Source organism: Chiloscyllium plagiosum, unplaced genomic scaffold (assembly GCF_037043375.1).
Source record: "Chiloscyllium plagiosum isolate Xiang-an unplaced genomic scaffold, Cpla_swu_hap1 HiC_scaffold_24, whole genome shotgun sequence".
In the NCBI taxonomy this organism is placed as follows: domain Eukaryota; kingdom Metazoa; phylum Chordata; class Chondrichthyes; order Orectolobiformes; family Hemiscylliidae; genus Chiloscyllium; species Chiloscyllium plagiosum.
In genome coordinates this window covers 35,940,631-35,960,765 of record NW_028270162.1, presented here as the reverse complement: position 1 = coordinate 35,960,765, position 20,135 = coordinate 35,940,631, and the positions used below count along the sequence as shown (strand labels likewise).

The 20,135-nt window shown below is 37.2% G+C and overlaps 1 protein-coding gene across 14 annotated transcripts in view; it reads left to right on the top strand.

The window, feature by feature from the left end:
* Positions 1-20,135, top strand: part of mtmr3 (myotubularin related protein 3) — a 138,563-nt gene that overhangs the window by 47,234 nt on the left and 71,194 nt on the right. For 10 of the 14 annotated variants that reach the window (XR_015761266.1, XM_088000072.1, XM_088000073.1 and 7 more), the window contains 4 exons: positions 2,764-2,898; positions 3,199-3,278; positions 10,876-10,965; positions 11,972-12,088. Coding sequence is in view for 13 of the 14 variants with exons in the window: in XM_088000072.1 (XP_087856198.1) it covers positions 3,276-3,278; positions 10,876-10,965; positions 11,972-12,088 (210 nt within the window). In the remaining variant the exon portion in view is untranslated. Of the gene's footprint in view, positions 1-2,763; positions 2,899-3,198; positions 3,279-8,662; positions 8,816-10,052; positions 10,182-10,875; positions 11,057-11,971; positions 12,089-20,135 lie in introns of all 14 variants that reach the window. The other 4 variants (XM_088000075.1, XM_088000069.1, XM_088000077.1 and 1 more) reach the window with 4 other exon arrangements.

Genomic DNA, 20,135 nt, shown 5'->3' with positions numbered 1-20,135 from the left:
TCAAATTGAACAATATTATTCATCTCTCTATTCATTTGAAACTTGTAGAACACAAAGGGGCTTTAAAAGATGTTTGGAAGAATAAGGTGTCATCTGTTTGAAGCACATAAAACTCTTAGCATGATGGGGTAAATGCTAAGGTGCTTCTTCTGGGAGAAGTGGATGCCTTGAGTTCACAGTCTCCAAATAAGGACTTAGCAATTTAGGACTGAGGTGACAAAATTTCTTCACACTATTGTGAATTTTTGGATTTATTTACGGCATAGGAGTTGTTCAGTGAACTTAAAACACAGGTTGATCGATTTTTGAGTACTGGGGGAAGTAGAGATAGCGTAGCAAGTAAAAAAATCAGCTAGGTTGTTGAATAGTTGAATGCATGTTATTCTACTGTTTTTTTCTACCATGTTTAATATTTTCCATTTTGCTTTTAATAAGGGCCCCTATTAAATGAAATCTATTTTTAAAAAGCATTTGAGTTGAAATTGGAAGGTTATATAGTTGGCTCCAGTTTTAGTACTTGGGTGATCTTCAGAGCATACAGTCTCTTGAAGCCTTGCCATTGTTATGCCAAACCTGGTCAGTGGTGAACACCTGATTTTGGTTGGATGAACTTGGGAGACTGGTGACATTAAAGGAGAGCTGACTGGGCTTTTATTTTGTTCATAATAGCAATTATCTACCACTTTCGATCCTGGATTTCTGCTATTGGTTTGTATGGCTGCTTTAATATTGAACAATGTAACTGAACACTGTGTTGATTTGTTCATGGATTTTTCTCTGTTTACCTTATTGAAGGAAGGTCATTAAGACAGCAGGAGATGGCTGTGCTGGAGAAGCTTTTTTGACAGGCTTGTGGCAGTAGTTGACTGAAACTGGCCTCCAGTAATTGCAACTTTCTTTGAAACTGACATGATGCCAGTCACTTTGCTTCACCTTTGATTGCGCTGACTTCATTTTTCAGGGACTGCTTGATGCCTTGCCAGTAAAGTGGCACCTTGATTTTGAGGATGTTTAATCTTGCCTCTCTTGATGTTGTGCTCTTAATTATGTGTTCAGATCAAATCAAGGCTCAGTATTCTTAGCAGAGTGATCTACTGGAACCAAGTTAAATGTTGATTCATACATTATTGGTGTGAAGAATGGGCAGTATTTGTGGAGAGAGAAAAACAGTTAATGTTTTAAATAAAACATGCCTTGAGGAAGTCATGTTCAACTCCAACCATAAACTCTGTTGCTCTCTCCACAGAAGCTGCCAGACTTACTGAGTTTTTCACAATTTCAGCATCTGCAGTATTTTTCTTTTATGTTGGTAAGAAGCTAAGGCTGACTTCTGTTACATTGCTAATTATTGGGTTGAGGCGGAACAAATAGTAATTAGATGATGTACTCAGTACTTTAGATAGGACGTACTCAGAAATCTTCCATATTGTCAGGTGTCATATCTGCTGAACCCATTGTTCTTCATGAAAGTCTGTCCTAAATGACTCAACTCTCTTGCCTCCATCGGACATCTTGCTCCATCATTTCTGCTTCCCTGGCTTAATTTTTCTTTCAGTATCCCATGCCTTCATAATAATTGTCATGACCCTTCAAAGTAATTAAGTTGTATATAGAATATTTGAAATAGGTAAAATAATTTTATATATTCAGTTCTATCTTTTTCTAAATCAGATTGGGGTGCTGCTGTAAACTTAGCTGGTGACTATAAGTGTTGAACTGCCTCAGAACTATTGAAATAGCTGATTTGTTGCAGCTGTCTTTTTGTAAAAAAAAACTGAGAAGCAGTCAGAACCTCAGCTTGGCCATTCTAAAGCTTTTTTGGCGTCTTAAACTCCAGTTGTCCCCTGATCCTACCACAGTATATGCTCTATGGCCTGAGAACAAGATACAAACAGAGCAAAAACCTAATTTTGGGGGGAATCCTTTGTTCCCTCACCACATTCTAGCTTGTATCCCAGACCCCATTACAATCCAATCTCCATTCTCAGTCCCACTGCATCTGTCCTCAAACAATCCACCAGTTTCTCATTTGTAGAAAGCAAAATAATGCATGTGCTAAAACTTTTGTTTTAGACTATGAAATAACTCCATGAAGGCCAGTATCCCATTACCAAGTCACCCTTTATTTACATGTGCATAGCACATGACACTGACCCAGCTAGTTCAGAGCCGGCTCCTAGAGTGAACAGAACTCGTGACTCTTCTGTTTATATCTGTCAACCAGGGATCCCTGATTGGCGCAGGTTAACCTGGTCTATTCAAGGAACACACATTCAGAGTGTTCATCTGGCTGACCCGGTTTCAACCAATACAGGCTACAGGATGAAACTGTCCCTCCCACATCAAATCCATTACTATATCCTGATCTTTTAAAAACGGGATGATTGAAATTTAGTGAAAAGTGCATGTGATGCACATAAATACCTATAATTTATAGAGAAAAATAAGGCAAATGGAAGAACCAAAAGGTGGAAAATAAAACAAAATTTGCAAAAAGAGAATGTCTAAGGCAAAATGCAAGATAACAAAAAACGACAGTAAAGGACGATCTGGTGCAGAAACTAATAAAATCAAAAGGTTGACAAATCGCAGGTAGTAATGAAAAGAGACACATTTAATATTTATTTGTAGCTACTTTATGTATTTTGTAACCGGAAAGTAAGAGATTTGTTACTGTGTTCTACCTGCCTCTGATTTCTGTGATTAGAACACAAGTGTATTATATGCATATCACCAAAATGTAACTTTTATTTCATTAATCAGATTGATGAGGTCAGATTACCAGTCGTCTTCTCTGTGTGATGCTGATTTAGGGATGACTTGATCGATGGCTGCAATTAGTTTGTGAACCCAAGTCACTATTCCATGAACTGATGATGACTGAAAAAGTAAATTGAGGTAAGTGCATGAATAAAACTTGCTTCAGAACGATTGGCCACTAATGTTTTTTTGTCTACAAATGTGCAGATATATTTGACTAGGGTATTAGGACTACATGGGAAAAAAAGATGAAACAACTAAAAGGAAAGCATGTGTCAAAAAAATCAGAAGAATGAACTTGTATTTCATTCCTTTTAAATTATGACTTAAATCTTATTGACCATTACACTTGTGCGAGTTGACTGTTTTGCTGTACTAATTTGTTTCTGCCTTTATTTTTCTGGTATGTATTAACCCTATTTAATTGCGAATTTTCAGATTTGATCTCCAGTGAGACAGAAGTACAGAGAAGTGATACTGAAGAATAATACACAATATTGAACTGTGGAATTGAAATGGTAAGTTGGTTGCTAGTTTTATAATTTTTATAGTGCAATCTCTTATATCCTCTAAATTCTTCCTGAATTGCTCTTTGTCCTTTAAGGGCTTTATATTCCATGAATGGTTCCTTATAAGTTTTGAACATGATGCACATCTCTGCCAGACTGCTGTATGACACCATCCTTTGTCGCCCTTGCATTTTAAGAATTAACATTTTGTTTTGCATTGGAATATTTTTGATTATTGAACAAGCCAACCATACTTTTTAAAATTGCACTCGCTTTGAGTATTGCATAAAAAGACATTTTGTCAAAGCTTTTCATCTTATACTCATCCAGACAATTCACAAGAATATCAATAAAGAGAAAAGCTAATATTTATACATTTTCAGAGGAAAGTGCAGCTTGGCTGACAGGTGGACTCTGGTTGATGTATTTCCATGGAGAACACAGTGGTAGCTACCTGAATGAGTGCAATTCCAATGATACTCAATAAATTGATACCATCCAGGACAAAACAACCTCCCTGATTGGCAAAATATTCACATGGCTATGTACTCGGGAGCAGCAATATGTACCATACATAAGATACACTGCATCAATTCACTTAGGCTCCTTAATCAGCACCTACCAAACCATGATCACTTTCATCTAGAAAGATAGCAGCAGATACATGGAAACCTCACAATTCACATGTTCCCTTCCAAATCACTCATTATCCTAACTTCGAAATATATCACTAATCTATCAGTATCTTGGGGTTAAAATCCTGGAACTCCCTCATGAATGGCATTGAGGATCTACCTGCAGCACATGGTCTGCAGTGGTTAGAAAGCAGCTTACCTCCACCTTCTCAAAGACAATGAAGGATGGATAATAAATGCTGGTCTATCCAGCAACGTCCAGAATTTAAAAACAATAATTTAGCAATGAATGACTGTTGACTGCCAAGCTCGGTTTAGATTTCAAACTAGGCAGGGTAACCTTTCTTCATTGGTCAGGCATTTTTTGAGAAATGAATCAGTGAATGACTGTCAGCTGTTTTTTTGGGTTGAAACAGACACACGTGTTCGTTTTGTCTGCAAAGAAAGTAGCTCTGTTGAAACTGTTTAGCTTTTAATACAGACGTCCTCTGCCCTGCAAGCTCAATTGACAATCTTTAAATTGGTTGTCCATGTAATTTTTGGCACACTTAAGATTATCTAGCAAAAATGTTGTCTAATTGTAGAATAACATCTAATGTTGGACTATATTGTGAACACAGGTTGGGGTGGGTATGGTCAATATCTTGCTGGTTGTGGCCAAAGGGATATGATGTTTGATATGATCCACTCGCCTTTGAGATATACAAACTACATACCTGACAGAATTACTGCACTGAAACTCAGATGCAGCATTGCTTATTTTGTGTGATAAGCAGAACATCTGCTTGATAACATCCTGTTAGTGGAAAATACAACTTGTGTTGCTACTGTACTTAGTGCGTTACCATTTCTGTCCATGTTTAGAATACTGTTAATCATCGTAGGAGTTAGGAACAGTACTTGACAGGAACCAAGTCCATATAGGTTGGTTGACTATAGGTTGACTGTTGAGAATCTAGTCAATGAATTCTTTTGCTGGAATTGGGCATAAATTCTTCTGTACTACTTTGCATTTTTATGGATAAAATAATATCTTGGCAATTTAATGAAGCAATTAAATAGCTAACAAAATACTTGTATGGCGTAATGTAACTTAAATAATGTTATTTCGTGTAATTGTCACTTGGAATAATGTGAAGTTATGGTTTATCAGTCAAAAGGATGCATAAGCATTAGAGAAGGTGCAGAGAGGGGGATGAATAATTGAGAGTCTGACAATTCAGTATGAGGAACGTTTTATTCTTTAAAACGTACTTCAAACTCTGCAGCCTATACAGTTGAGGGGAATTTTCATGAACTACAATAAAATGTTGATCTGTTCAGACAAAGTACGTTCAGAATATTTTAAAATGAGAACATGATAGGTCATATCACCAATGTCAATACTGAAAAATAAATTTGAAGCACATTCATCATTGGACTGGAATGACTTGCCAGAGAATTTGTTGCAGAAACATAATTTAGGCTGATGGAATAGAGTTAACAAGTTAGCAAGGCAAGTTTTGTGTTGGCCTTAAAATTTCTAAATATACGGCGCCTTTATCTCACTGTACCAATGTAGTTCCCCTTTCAATTTCCTCTGCGACAAGAGCAGTTGGCTACAAAAGAAGGAAAAAAATATGGGTACGTTTGCTTGTTGCAGAGTCATTGAAATTATAAAAGAGTTTGATTTTTCTGAATTGTTTTAATCATTGATTGCTGTTAAGTTACTTTATGAACATCTTCATTCCAGAATAATCTACACAAATGTAGAGCTCTAACTTTTCTAGGAGTGCAATTAACGATTTCCTAGGAGTAAACACATGCCACTATTGTGACATAGATTCACTTTTATATTGTATTCATGGTCTGCAGTCCCTCTTACTTATGTGGTGACATTAACAATCATTCTCATTCCGACAAAAAATTCTTAACAGTACTTTTTTTTTGTTGTTAACCATGAAATGTTAAATTACTTTACAAAATCAGGAAATTTATGCAGGCCCAAATTATATGCTTGTCTCTTGAGAAACAGCATTATAGATAGAGATTTATTGCAACTTAGAAACAATTTTCTCTTTAAAAGTATACCTACTGAGTTGCACAGTCAAGAGATGGAGACCCAGTAAGTGCTCATTCTTTATATATCAAGCCACTATACACTGCAAGATTGACTTATCTCTAGTGAATAGAGATAATCAGTGCCATAAGCAAAACTCCTCCTTCCAGCTACCTTAAATCTCCAAGATCGCCACCTTTGCTCCAGTTAATATTTTTCCTATCAAAAGCATTCACTCCTTAAGGTCAGTCTTCGGTTCTGTACAGTTGAGGCAAATTCAGTCACCTTACATGTATATTATGCTCCCCTCATTCCCCCACCTTTACTCAATCATCCCCCCCTTCCTTCTGGGATCCAATTTTATTGTATTCTGCTTTCCAGCCTGTTCATGAAGTTTGTGTGCAGAAGATCTGACCTCTATACTAAAAATAGTAAGTTTGCAGATGATACCAAAATTGGTGGTGTAGTGGACAGTGAAAGCTTTATCCCTCAATTTGGAAATGTCCAGCAGACAGGAAAGATACAAAAATAAAAAAAATGTCTGTTGATACTTTCATACTATCATCCCAGTAGCAATTCAAGGTCACTATCAAGTACAGTCAAGTTTAGCAGTAGGGAAATCTCACTTGAAAATCTTGTTTTTGCATAATTATGGATCTTCCTATTATCTGGTGGCAGAGTAAAAGTGAAAGGAAGGAAATTTCTTCTGATTTTTTGCATGTTCCTCTAGTCAAAGGAGATCAGACTAATTTGAGAAATTTTAGAGTATGCGATCTGGATAGTTACATCATAGTTAATGAAAGTGCACAGTTTACCCTTTAGTTGCATCATCCAAAAGCACTAGTGTACTGATCACACCCAATTCTATATCATCATCACTATTCTTGTTCTTCTGCTGTTGCTAAATAATCAGATTGCATACCCAGCATCCAGTATTAGATGAGTAGAAATTTCTCGAATTAAATATTGGTAAGACTAAAGCTACTGTCTAAACATTCCCTAGCTACTGACTCCATCCCTCACCCTGGCACCCTAATTCCTGCCTAGATTAAAACCGATTGTTTGTAAATTGGTGCCATATTTAACCCTGGGGTGAACTTCTAACTTCATGCCATCACCAAGTCTATCTGTTTCAATTTTTGCAACATCACTTGCAGCCCTGCCTCAGCTCGTCGACTGCTAAAAGCTTAATTCCTAAATGAAAACAAAGTGCTGGAGAAACTCAGCAGGTCTGGCTAATTTGTGCAGGGATAAGTAGCTAATATTTCAAAACCAGTTATGACTTCTTTGGAATACCAAAAGCTTTGTTCATGCCTTTGTTACCCCCAGGATATCACTGTTCCAGTATATTGCTGGCAACCACATTCTACCTTCTGTAAATTTGAGCTGAAAATTTTGTTACCAGTGTCCTTAATGTCATCATGTTAACCTAACACCCATGTGCCTACTTTGGCCCAAGGTTAAGCAATGCCTTGATTTTAAAATACATGTTTTCAAAATCCATGGATTAGTTCTTTTCTACTTCTGCAAACTCCTTGCAATTCAAAACCTTTCCGGCTATTTTTGCTCATCTATTTCCACAACTCTGCTCCACGATTAATCACCATGCTTTATCTGCCTCTACCAAAAGCTCTGAAATTTTCTCTCTAAACTTCTGAACATTTCTAACTCCTCTCTTTCTTCCTCTGCACCTTCCTCTTTAATCAAGCATTTGGCTATGAACCCAATCATGCCTTCGCGGCTCAGTACCAATTTTTTTTTACAACACTCTTGTGAAGTTCCTTGGGTTGCCTTACTATGTTCAAGGTGTTCTATAAATGTAAGTTGTTTCACACGTCTTTGAAAGCTTTCTCAACACTGGCTATTTTGTTGCAATGTATGATGGGAAACTTTCCAACTATATTGAATATATTTTCTTTATAAATGATGTCACATAGTATGTGAGATTAGCTAGCAATTGCAAGCTCCAATGATTTAACATAAGCATTCAATAATTACACAGTGTTTAAAGGTTTGCTAAAGAGTTAGCTATCATGATTTTCAATTCAAAATATCATCCAATGTTCTAATGACGTGCCAATTTATGGTTCCATGTTTCCTCTGACTATTGCTGCTTTATGTCCAGATTTAGCTCATCTCAGTCTTTATTTTTTAAAAAAATTGCATTGTGCAGTTGGATATGTTCTATGCTCATTTACCATGCTAGTGTATCAAAGCTGCAACTCTAATAATAGGCCGGACAGGATAGATTTGAGTGATTCAGGCAACTTGAGACATGACTACTTTGTATTCACGAGGTAAACTTTGTGTGAAAATAAATTTTCTTTTCTAAAGCAAAGAAAATTTATTATAAATGTTATGGAGATTCTGACCCGCTATTGGGTACGAAGTATTTCAGCAAACCATTATAACTGAAGCCTTTTTTACAAACTCATCCTTCAAAGTTCTAAGAATTTAAAATAGGCATTAAGTGTTGATCTTTTATATTGGCAGTGCCTAATGAGTCTGCCACTGGTTCATGGACTGGTCACTGACATTTTCCACAGAGTGAGGTGCCCACCTAAAGTTTGAAGGCCTCACGGCATTTTAGCCGGGTTATTTAACGTATATAGACGTGCCCTTTTGAGAGAGCTAATGTTATGTTAATTTTGTTAAAAGGTTTCCTGAATAAGCATGTATAGAGTAGAGCATTAATTTGAATTTGTACTCGCTTTCACCAGAGAATGAGCTTCTAGTTCTGCTTAGCAAGAAGAACACTTGGTGAAGGAAGGCAGTTTATAAGAAGGGGAGCATTCCAATAGCACCTGGCAACCAGAAAGAATGAATTTGGAAAAAGCTAATGATTGGATAGCCTGTCCTTGATGTCATAAATGGTATTGGTACTCTTTTTCGTCAACTAGTTATGAATCATAGAGTCATAGATATGTACAGCATAGAAACATACCCTTTGGTCCATCTTGTCCATGCCAATCGGATATCCCAACCTAATTTAGTCCCATTTGCCAGCACTTGGTCAGTATCCCTGTAAACTTTCCTATTCATTTACCCATGCAATTGCCTTTTAAATGTTGTAATTGTACCAGCCTTCATCACTTCCGCTGGCAGCTCATTCCATACACACACCATCCTTTGCATGTCAAAGATACCCCTTAGGTCCCTTTTAAATTTTTTCCCTCTCACCCTAAACCTATGCCCTCTAGTTCTAGACTCCTCTACCCTAGTACCCCAGAAAAGCATAGCCGGTCAGGCAATGTTTGAGGAGCAGGATAGTTGACATTTCAAGCATAAACCCATTATCAGGAAGGGCTCCTGCTGCTTGGATGCTGCCTGACCAGCTGTGCATTTCCAATGCCACACTCTTCAACTCTGATCTCCAGCATCTGCAGTCTTCACTTCCTTCTAATTGGTTTGAGTAGACACATCTGTTCCTTCATAATTGACATAATTTTGATACAGTACAATGGGAATGGAAACATCAAAGATGCAATATTTTGATAAATCATTTTGCTTTACTGTTTTGTAATGTGTTATCATTGTTTTGAGTTTCAAACAGATACATGTATATAGTTATATAAAGTGTACAAACACGTTTGCCTTTAGTTGTTTATTCTAACAATCTATAATCTAGAAAATTCTGAAAACCAGAAATGAGTTAATCCTAAGAATTGTGGACTGGCAAAGTTTCAGTGTACAGGTAGTTCTCGTATAAAGCGTGTTTCTGCAGTGCAATTTGGCAAAAAACTTCACTGAAGAATTAGGGAATGGTATTTTCAAGAATGCTTACCTCTGTTCGCAATTGTGAGATTCCAGTCTCGATCATTTTGAATGCTTTGTTCTGTGCATGCGCCAGTGTCAGTGCTGAAGTCTCCATGCTCTTCTGCACATGTGCTGATGTCAGCTGCCATCTGAACATCTGAGAGGTACAGTCCTGTATATTGAGCAGCTTCATCTCAAATATTAAGCTGGTGATTGTTTCTTTGCTCTCCCTCTGAGACAAGAATATTCTTGTATAATTCCTATATAAGCCCTGTATAATTCCTGCAGGATTGCATTACTCTTATACATACCATTTGTCGTTCTAATTTGTTCTTGTGTCTGCATATCACGCAGTCTAAACCAACTCCCAAGAAACAGTCAGAAGACAATCAACCACAGCCATCCACTTCCAGAACCACAACTGCATCTGAAGGTGGTGATGATGATGACCCTCTGTTCCTGCATTAACAATTTTTTTTCAATGTAATGTCAAATTTACTTTTGTTTTATTATGATTTAAACCTCCATTCAGGCTGTGCTATACTTCATGTTAGGCTTTTGGGTGATTTTTGAGTGATCGTGAGTGTTTTCTTTTGCTGGTCTGCCAACCCCACTTTTCCCATAGGCCCCATTATTTCCTTTAAGCGATTTTGTATAACTATGGCATTATAGGAGAACTACCTGTATCATAACTGTAATTCAGCAGCTAAAGTATCAGTTTGGTATTTTGAGGCAAATTATCTTGGGAAACAGCTATTCTGAGCATTGACATCCATCATAAGCAACAGATTGCCAGAAATAAAAAAAGCAGGAGGTATTGGAGAAACTCAGCAGACCTGGAGAGTAAGGAGTGTTAACTTGAGTCTGAAGTCAGACTGGACTTTAAATGTTAACTCTTTCTCTCTCCACAGATGCTGCGAGACATGAATTTTTCCAGCACTTGTTTGAATTTCAGATTTCCAGCATCTGCAATATTTTGCCAGAATGTGCGCAGCTTAAATCTTGTGGTTCTGACAAACCTGGTGACATGAGGGTGTATGCATTTGAATAATGAATAAAGCCCTACACAATAGGTAGTCTTTATATCTCTAATGCAGAAGGTGGGGCCACTATAAATTGACAGGGCAAACATATATGTACATTCTTTGACTACAAAGAAAACAATTTCTCCTTTCAGGATGAAGAAGGACAACATAGTTTGGAGTGTATCCAAGCCAATCAGATCTTTCCTAGAAAACAGCTAATTAGAGAAGAAGAAAACCTCCAGGTATAGAAGAAAAATGTGGATTTAATTGGAAGTACTGTAGACTTTCAGCCAGTTTTCCATTTACAAATGAGGTATTCTGATCATTTCCATGGTAAGTGATGATCTGCTTAAATAAAATCCATTTGTCAACATCAAATGTTCAAATCATGTGCTCCAAAATGACATTAAGATCACTACTTCTCCAATCCCAGCTTATCTTTGGTGTCTGATGCTTGATATCCTCTTGGTACTGATATTAAGCCTTGCATTTCCACAGCATCGTTCATTAGAGTTAGGACCTCAGGATGTCCCTAATTAAGTGCTTTTCAATTGCAATTGCAGTTGGAATGTGGCAACCAAATTGCAAAAGCAGCTCTCACAAACAGCAGTGTTATGATGAAAAAGTATTTTTTTTTCATGAGGGATGAATATTAGATAAGACTCTATTGAGAACTACTTTGATGATTGTCAAAACATTGCTGTGGGATCTTTCACACCCAAGATGGGATCTCTATTTAACTTTTCACTGCCGTACTGTAGTGTTAGCCAAGATTATGTTCAAGTATCAAGTGGGATTTGACCCACAACCTTTTGTGAGTGCTACCAGCAAACCACAGTTGACAAAACAAAATCAACCAGCAGGAATCTTCTAACAGGATCTCCTAGCGCTAACTAGGATCTCCTCATACTAACTTCCCTTCCACGCACACATACGTACATCAAAAATGCTGCTTTTGTTGCATTGAATTCCTGAATTCTGCATATTCATGTTACCTATTGAAGGTTAGCATTTTATCCACATTTTTGGATTATTGTCTCTCAAAAGTTCAAGGACTCTACACAACAAAAGCTAGTTATTTTTCCATTCCCATCTGCTCTGCACCAGAGTGCTAACCATGTATTTGATGGCTGACCCAAGATTGTGGCTGTGAATTTCTAGATAAACAGATACAATATTAATTTGCAGTATTTTGTTTATTCATAGCTAATGCTGAATAATAACTGCTTCCCCATTATTTAACATTAGGTTCCTTTTCCTGAGCTTCATGGGGAAAGTACAGAATACATAGGACGTGCTGAGGATGCAGTTATTGCTTTGTCTAACTACAGATTGCACATCAAATTTAAGGAATCAGTTGTTAATGTAAGTGTTGAAAGAATCTTTAAATAATCAGATGGATTTGAATTTTTGAATCTTGTAATGAATTTATTTTCTGTGCTGGATAATAAGTGCAAATAATAAACCAGTTGAGGTTTTCATAAGAATAACTATATTCTATAAGGATATACATGTCTGAAAGCCTGATGGAAAATGGTGATTCTGTCACTTTTGCAATGATCAAGATGCAAATATATGCAAAGTTTTGGTTGTTCTTAACTGTAAAAATATTTAACTTTTTGGAGCAGTATGATACATTGTAGTGCAAGAGGAAAATGGCAGGTGTTTTGAGGAATTACTTCCAATTTAGACAGGCTTATGATTAAAAGCTGCATCAAATTTCCAATCTGCAGTGCACTTTCTGAAATGTTTCTTCATGCCATCTAACTCATTTTTTGCTTTTCCCTTTGTCCTTTATATTTTTCCTCCTCCTCTCCTTTCTCTCCCTCCCTATACTTGCCTTTGGGGTCCTCTTCGATCTACTTTTCCATGCAAGCTTTTGTTTTTACACCATCCTGAATTCTTCTATAACACATCTCCCTTCACTTGCCACATTGACAGTCGTCTTCTTCATTCCTCCCTACAGCCACCACACATGTGCACCCTTTTCCCTGCTGTCTGCGCTTGCTCTCCTCCACATCATCATCTTATTCCTGTGGTTTCCCTTTGTTTATCTTCTGCCTTATAATTTTTACCTCCATGTCTCTGAGGTTGACATAAAGAATGTCTTTCTCAACTTCCTGCCTATTTGGTTAAACAACAATGAGTCATCTCTCCCTCTCTCTAATGAGAAAGCAGCACTAGGACTATGGCAACTTTACCTTTCTACTTCTACACTGATTTTTTTTTCTGTCCAGAATCTCAACAATAAGTAACCACTCTGGTATATAGGAGCCATTCAGGCAAGTTGGAGACCACAACATGTAAGATTAAATGCGCAATTTAATCAGTGCTGTATTAATATAGAAGTAATGATGTCAGAATCTGGACGATTTGGGTGAGCTCGGGGAACAGCATAATTTTAAACCTGTCTAGAGCATAAAGAGAAAAGCTGTTTTTTGGTGGGTATAATTAATTTTAGAAGCTCTATCAAAAAGCCATTTGATTCTGCCTGCAAGTTTTTGAAAGGTAAATGATTTTGTTTAAAAGTGATTGCCTATGCAGAATGATCAATGGAACATACCAGTTAAGAGGTGCTCCACAGCCTGGGTAAAATTGAGAATTGACTAAAAGTAGCAGAATTTTGCCAGAGGATTGGACATTTCTGCTTTACAGAATTCTATAAATATTATGTCTCAGTTGCACATTTTTACTGATACATGGAGAACTTGAAAAGTTGAGTTTTATGACTTTTGAAGAATTTTATCTTGTTGTCATGTAACTGGAAAAATGTTTGCATTAAAGATATAATCTATTGGATTTAATTCAAGTAGAGAAATGAAAATGACAATAGACAATAGGTGCAGGAGTAGGTCATTCTGCCCTTCGAGCCTGCACCACCATTCAATATGATCATGGCTGATCAGAGCATTCCACACAGCCACCACTCTCTGGGTGAAGAAGTGTCTCCTCATCTCTGTCCTAAATGGTCTACCCCGTATTTTTAAGCTGTGTCCTCTGGTTCGGCACTCACCCATCAGCGGAAACGTGTTTCCTGCCTCCAGAGTATCCAATCCTTTAATAATCTTATATGTCTCAATCAGATCCCCCCTCAGTCTTCTAAACTCAAGGGTATACAAGCCCAGTTGCTCCAGTCTTTCAGTGTAAGGTAGTCCCGCCATTCCAGGAATTGACCTTGTGAACCTACGCTGCACTCCCTCAATAGCCAGAATGTCTTTCCTCCAATTTGGAGACCAGAACTGTACACAATACTCCAGGTGTGGTCTCACTAGGGTCCTGTACAGCTGCAGAAGAACCTCTTTGCTTCTATACCCTCTTGTTATGAAGGCCAGCATGCTATTAGCCTTCTTCACTACCTGCTGTACCTGCATGCTTACTTTCATTGACTGGTGTACAAGAACACCCAGATCTCTTTGTGCTACCCCTTTTCCTAAATTGATTCCATTTAGGAAGCCATCTGCCTTCCTGTTCTTGCCACCAAAGTGGATAACCATACATTTATCCACATTAAACTGCATCTGCCATGCATCTGACCACTCACCTAACCTGTCCAGGTCACCCTGTAATCTCCTAACATCCTCATCACATTTCACCCTGCCACCCAGCTTAGTATCATCAGCAAATTTGCTAATGTTATTACTAATACCATCTTCTATATCATTAATATATATTGTAAAAAAGCTGCGGTCCCAGCACTGATCCCTGCAGTACCCTACTGGTCACTGCCTGCCATTCCGAAATGGAGCCGTTTATCACTACTCTTTGTTTCCTGTCAGCCAACCAACTTTCAATCCAAGTTAGTACTTTGCCCCCAATACCATGTTCCCTAATTTTGCTCACTAACCTCCTATGTGGGACTTTATCAAAAGCTTTCTGAAAGTCCAGGTACACTACATCTACTGGATCTCCCTCGTCCATCTTCAGAGTTACATCCTCAAAGAATTCCAGAAGATTAGTCAAACATGATTTTCCCCTTCATAAATCCATGCTGACTCTGACCGATCCTGTTACTACTATCCAGATGTGTCGTAATTTCATCCTTTATAATTGACTCCAGCATCTTTCCCCCCACAGAGGTCAGACTAACTGGTCTATAATTTCCTGCTTTCTTTCTCCCACCTTTCTTAAAAAGTGGAACAATATTAGCCCCCTCCAAACCACAGGAACTGATCCCGAATCTATCGAACTCTGGAAAATAATCACCAAAGCATCCACGATTTCTCGAGCCACCTCCTTCAGTACCCTGGGATGTAGACCATCAGGCCCCAGGGACTTATCAACCTTCAGACCTAACAGTCTCTCCAACACCAATTCCTGGCAAATATAAATTCCCTTCAGTTCAGGTCCTTCAGCCACTGTCACCTCCGGGAGATTGCTTGTGTCTTCCCCAGTGAACACAGATCTGAAGTACCAATTCAATTCTTCTGCCATTTCTTTGTTCCCTGTAATATATTCCCCTGTTTCTGTCTTCAAGGGCCCGATTTTAGTCTTAACCATTTTTTTTGCCTTTCACATACCTAAAACATCCTTCTTTATATCCTCCTTACTATCCTCCTTTATATTTTTGGCCAGTCTACCTTCGTACCTCATTTTTTTTTCTCTGCGTATTTCCTTCTTAGTAATCCCCTGTTGTTCTTTAAAAGCTTCCCAGTCTTCCGTTTTCCCACTTATCTTTGCTATGTTATACTTTTTCTCTTTTAACTTTATATGTTTCTTAACTTCCCTCGTCAGCCACGGCCACCCATGCCACCTCCGAGGATCTTTCTTCCTTTTTGGAATGAACTGATTCTGCATCTTCTGCATTATACACAGAAATATCTGCCACTGTTCCTCCACTGTCATCCCTGCTAAGGTATTGCGCCGTTGAAATTTGGCCAGCTCCTCCCTCATAGCTCCATAGTTCCCTTTATTCAACAGAAATATTGTCACTTCCGATTGTATCCTCTCCCTCTCAAATTGCAGATTGAAGCTTATTGTATTATGGTCACTACTTCCCAATGGCTCCTTCACTTCGAGGTCCCTGATCAATTCTGGTTCGTTGCACAATACCAGATCCAGAATTGCCTTCTCCCTGGCAGGCTCCAGCACTAGCTGTTCTAAGAATCCATCTCGGAGGCACTCCACAAAGTCTCTTTCTTGAGGTCCAATACCATCCTGATTCTCCCAGTCTACCTGCATTTGAACTTTCTGAATTCTACTTTAAATCTCATTCCTATGTCAGCAAAAGATTTTCTGTTTTTGTTTTGGTGTCCCGTGTAGTATATATATCAAAATACCTATTGTGAAATGACATTAAGTATAATTTTTTTGAAGTAATCCTAGCATTGATGAAAATGTTATAGCGTAATGCTGACTGTGCACTGTGACATTACAGATGTTTATGCACAATTGAGTTATGCTGTGGTTTTAAGCTAACTGCACAATGATAATAAAAATTTCCTGAAACTGTATTGTAACTAGACCTTTTTAGTGTATTGGTAATTTTGTACTTCAGGAAATGTCAAATGTAAGCAACAAGCTTTAATGTTGTATGATACTTAGTAATTTTTAACTGTTAGCTCATCAATGACTAGCACCATTCCAGTCAGTTCTTCTATAATGCAATGGTTGTATTCTTGTGTTATAGAAAAATCATGCTTTAGAAACAGTGCTTAAAGTGTTGATGATGTGATTGTGTTACAGCCAATGCACATTTTAAAAATTCACACTTTACAAGCAGCATCCCCAATTTGTCACTCGCATTACATCAAATTCATGCTAACCAAACATGCGTTATAGCAAAGCGACCTGTACTACTTCATCCTATAGGGCAACTCTGCTTTCTACAGAAGCGATCTGAGTTTGGGATAACATGATGCATACTTGCACTGCTACAAAAACAAAACATTTCAAATAGACACCGTATCAAGTATTAGATCTCATTACTGTGCTTTACCTGGAATCCTTACAACACTGCTGAAGGATTGTAGTATTTTAGTGTATTAACATTATCACTGCTAAAATGCAATTAACGCAAGATTATGCTACAAACTAATACCTGTTTCAACTTTTTAAAAAAGGTGTTTCTCCCTGACTAAATTTATTTGTGCCAGTAATTAAATCGTAATTGAGTGGTTATAATTGAAAATGTCTTATACTTGTGCCAAAATTATTGTGCACTTCAGAGTTGGTCTATCAGTTCTAGACCTTCCCTTGCCAGCTACATTAAGCTGGAAAGATGGACAGTCTAAGCCATGCAATCAGTTGTATCATCTTGTACTGCTTGTCTCACACCTTTGAAGGAGTAATGTATGTTCAGTAGGACTTGTGTGGGCTTTTGTTAACTGTTAGGGGAATTAAAAGAATTTTGGTATAAAAACAAGCCTTTATGTTCTTAGTATTACTGTAGTACAAAGAATAAAAGGCTCCTCCACTTCCCTATTTTATAAACTCCATACTTTTTTAAAAACTCAACTTTCTGTTTAAAATAGTAAAGCATACTGGAATACGGTAACATGGGAATCTGAGATCATGTGAGATATTTTCCATGTGGCTCAAGAACTCTGTTTTTGTCGCAGATTTGTGACACTACAGTAATCATTGTTAGCGCAGCTCAATTGTAAGGGACAGTCCTGACCTTGTCCTCACCTTGTTAATGCAAGTACTTCCCATCTTAAACAAGCAATATTAAACCAAGGCCCAGCCATACACTCTGGTGGACATAGATGATCCCATAATGCTTGTAGAGGAGATTCAGATGGTTGTGAACAACATTTATCCTTCAACCAATAATACCAAAAACAATTATCTGTTAGTTTGTTGTTGAGGAAATTTGCTGGGCAAATTTGACCCTTTTAATTACCCACATTATTGTCCAGAAATAAGTAATTAGCTGCAGAGAGCTTTCAGGTACCTTGAGTTGGTGAAAGGAAATTTCTTCTGATTTTTTTTTTTCTCTTGCATTGTTTTCAGAATTTTGCAGAACCTGCTGAGATCCTGGATACTGTCAGAATGATCTGTTACTGTAGTGGACAAAATTCTGCAGTAGCTTTGTAGCTGTTTGCAGTTAACTATGTACATGGCCACCATATTCCTGTCTGGTTCATTCTATCAACACTATGCCTTCAAAGGGAAAAGGCTGTTGGAAGAAAATGAACATGTTGTTACGAGCCAAACACCCAGGCTATTTTGAGTCAGAAAAGCTTAATTTACTGGTGTTTCAGATAGGTTTTTGAGCAGCCAGCCTGTAATTAGAAAGAGACAATTTCTGTGTTTCATGGTATGGCTGTTTTGCTTTTGTTGTTTTTGGGGAGACACCCAATTTTGATGTATCCACAGAACCGATCTTTCAAGGGTGCACTATCCTTGAAAGCTTCAGTATGTTTTATTCTGATTAACTGTTCACACTTTGCTACTCAGAATCTGAATAATCTTGCACAATAGGCAGCAATATGATCAAAATATTTAGTGCAGATTAAGGTGAATTTACTCAATACTTGGTGTGATAGACACTCCATTTAAAATGACAAGGTTGCAATTATATCTTCCATAACCTAAATGTGAATTCTCCGGAAGCAGTGATCAAAATAAAAACTCATTCTTCATAAGAATGATAGTGATGTGTGAGACCTAATTGAACTGGTAATTACTTCTGTAACAGTGCAGAAGTACACCATTTCCAGCATTTAGCGGATGCTGGGTTTGCAAGATCTCTTTAGGATGTAAACTGGTGTGCTTTAAATGGAATTGATGTTTAAGATGTTCAACATTGTCTTTGTCTTTGAAACAGGCTTAATTAACAACTTGATGATACTGAAGGTGGTTTGGTCATTAATATATGTACCAGATGTTGACTAGTTCATCCATACTGCCAAGTAACTCTTACAAAAAATGCTTGCGTTTTAAGCATTATGTTATGAATAAATTCATTAAAGAACTGAGAAAGGATTATCATAACTTTGAAATGCTTTGTTTTAATTTCCGAAAGCTGTTCGTAATAACTGAGCAAAGTATTTGGAGCAATTGTATACGTTGATTTAACATTTTCTTTCGTGTGCTTACAATATTTTTAAATATTTGTTTGAGCCTGAAAGAGATTATCTTATAATATGGTACTTATCTGTTTATTAGACATAACAGGAATTTAAAGCCAGCTTGATACTATTTTCAGACTAATATTATTGTGGAAAAAACACTTGTACTTTCAATGTTGCATTCCATTCACTAAATAAAGTTGCATTTTAGCTCACAAGAGCCACATCCTGATAAGGGAAGTCAACTTTTTAGCAAAATGTATGATGAGGGAATAAACACGTTTGTTTGAGACAAGAATCTGTTAATTATATACAAGTTTAATGAAACCAAAATCTGGTTCTTTTGTCCTTTAGACATGCCTGTTCAGAATAGCATTTTGAATCACAATGTTTAGTTGTGACATCACTTTGATAATCACAAAGGAAATGGGACACTAGTGATTATGTGCCAAATTAATTAATCCAGTATGCTGAGATAAGTATTGTGTTGGAAATAAATATATGAACCATCTTTGAAGATCAACTGATACCCATTGTACAAAGTTGCAAAATTACTCATGTGAATGGAGCTTTGCAAAACAAACAGGTTCCTAAAATTGAAAAGGTTTAATTGCCAAGTGAAGCAATTGACAAGTGAAAAGGACTTTTGCTAAGATTGATTCCAATTCAGTTACATCAGTTTCTAATGCGAAATAGATCCAATTTTTCCAGATTGTTAATTTTGCCAAAATGGAAAAGAATTTGCTTATTTTTCAAAAAGTTAGCTTTGCTGATCATGGAGCAGTTCACAGTAAAAGATACAGGCAGAACGCACATTCATAATTTAAAGAAGTTATAATGATCTTGGAGATTTTGAAATCCAAAGACTCCGGATAGTTGCGAAGATTGAAGCCACAAGGTACATGGATTAAAACTAAAGCATTTTACTTCACAAAATAATCAAACACATACTATCCTAATATGCAATTGCATTAATTATATTAAAGGTACAATGAACACCATTATTTGTAGTCTGAAACCAAACCTCTTGAGTTTCCTTCTACACCAATTAACTTGCACCCCCAAAAGCTCAAATCAGACATGTACAGTATCAGAAATTGCAAGATTAGACATTTGGTCTGAATACTGTTTTAAAGTTTTGTATAAGGATTGAGATTTCTCGGACCTTCCACTTAGTTCCAGCAAGAATTTCCTTTCACATCTTCCCTCAACTATCCAACATTTGTCAATTCTCAGTTCAATAAAGGCAACACATCTCTGATTGAAACTCTCTTGGTTCTGACGTTCTTGAGTTCTGAAGTCTTGAAACTCAGATTTCTATCTCCTGACTCCTCAGCTTCTTCTCCCCAGATCATAAATCACTAATTTGTTTTTTGATGAAGTAATAAAGAGGATTGATG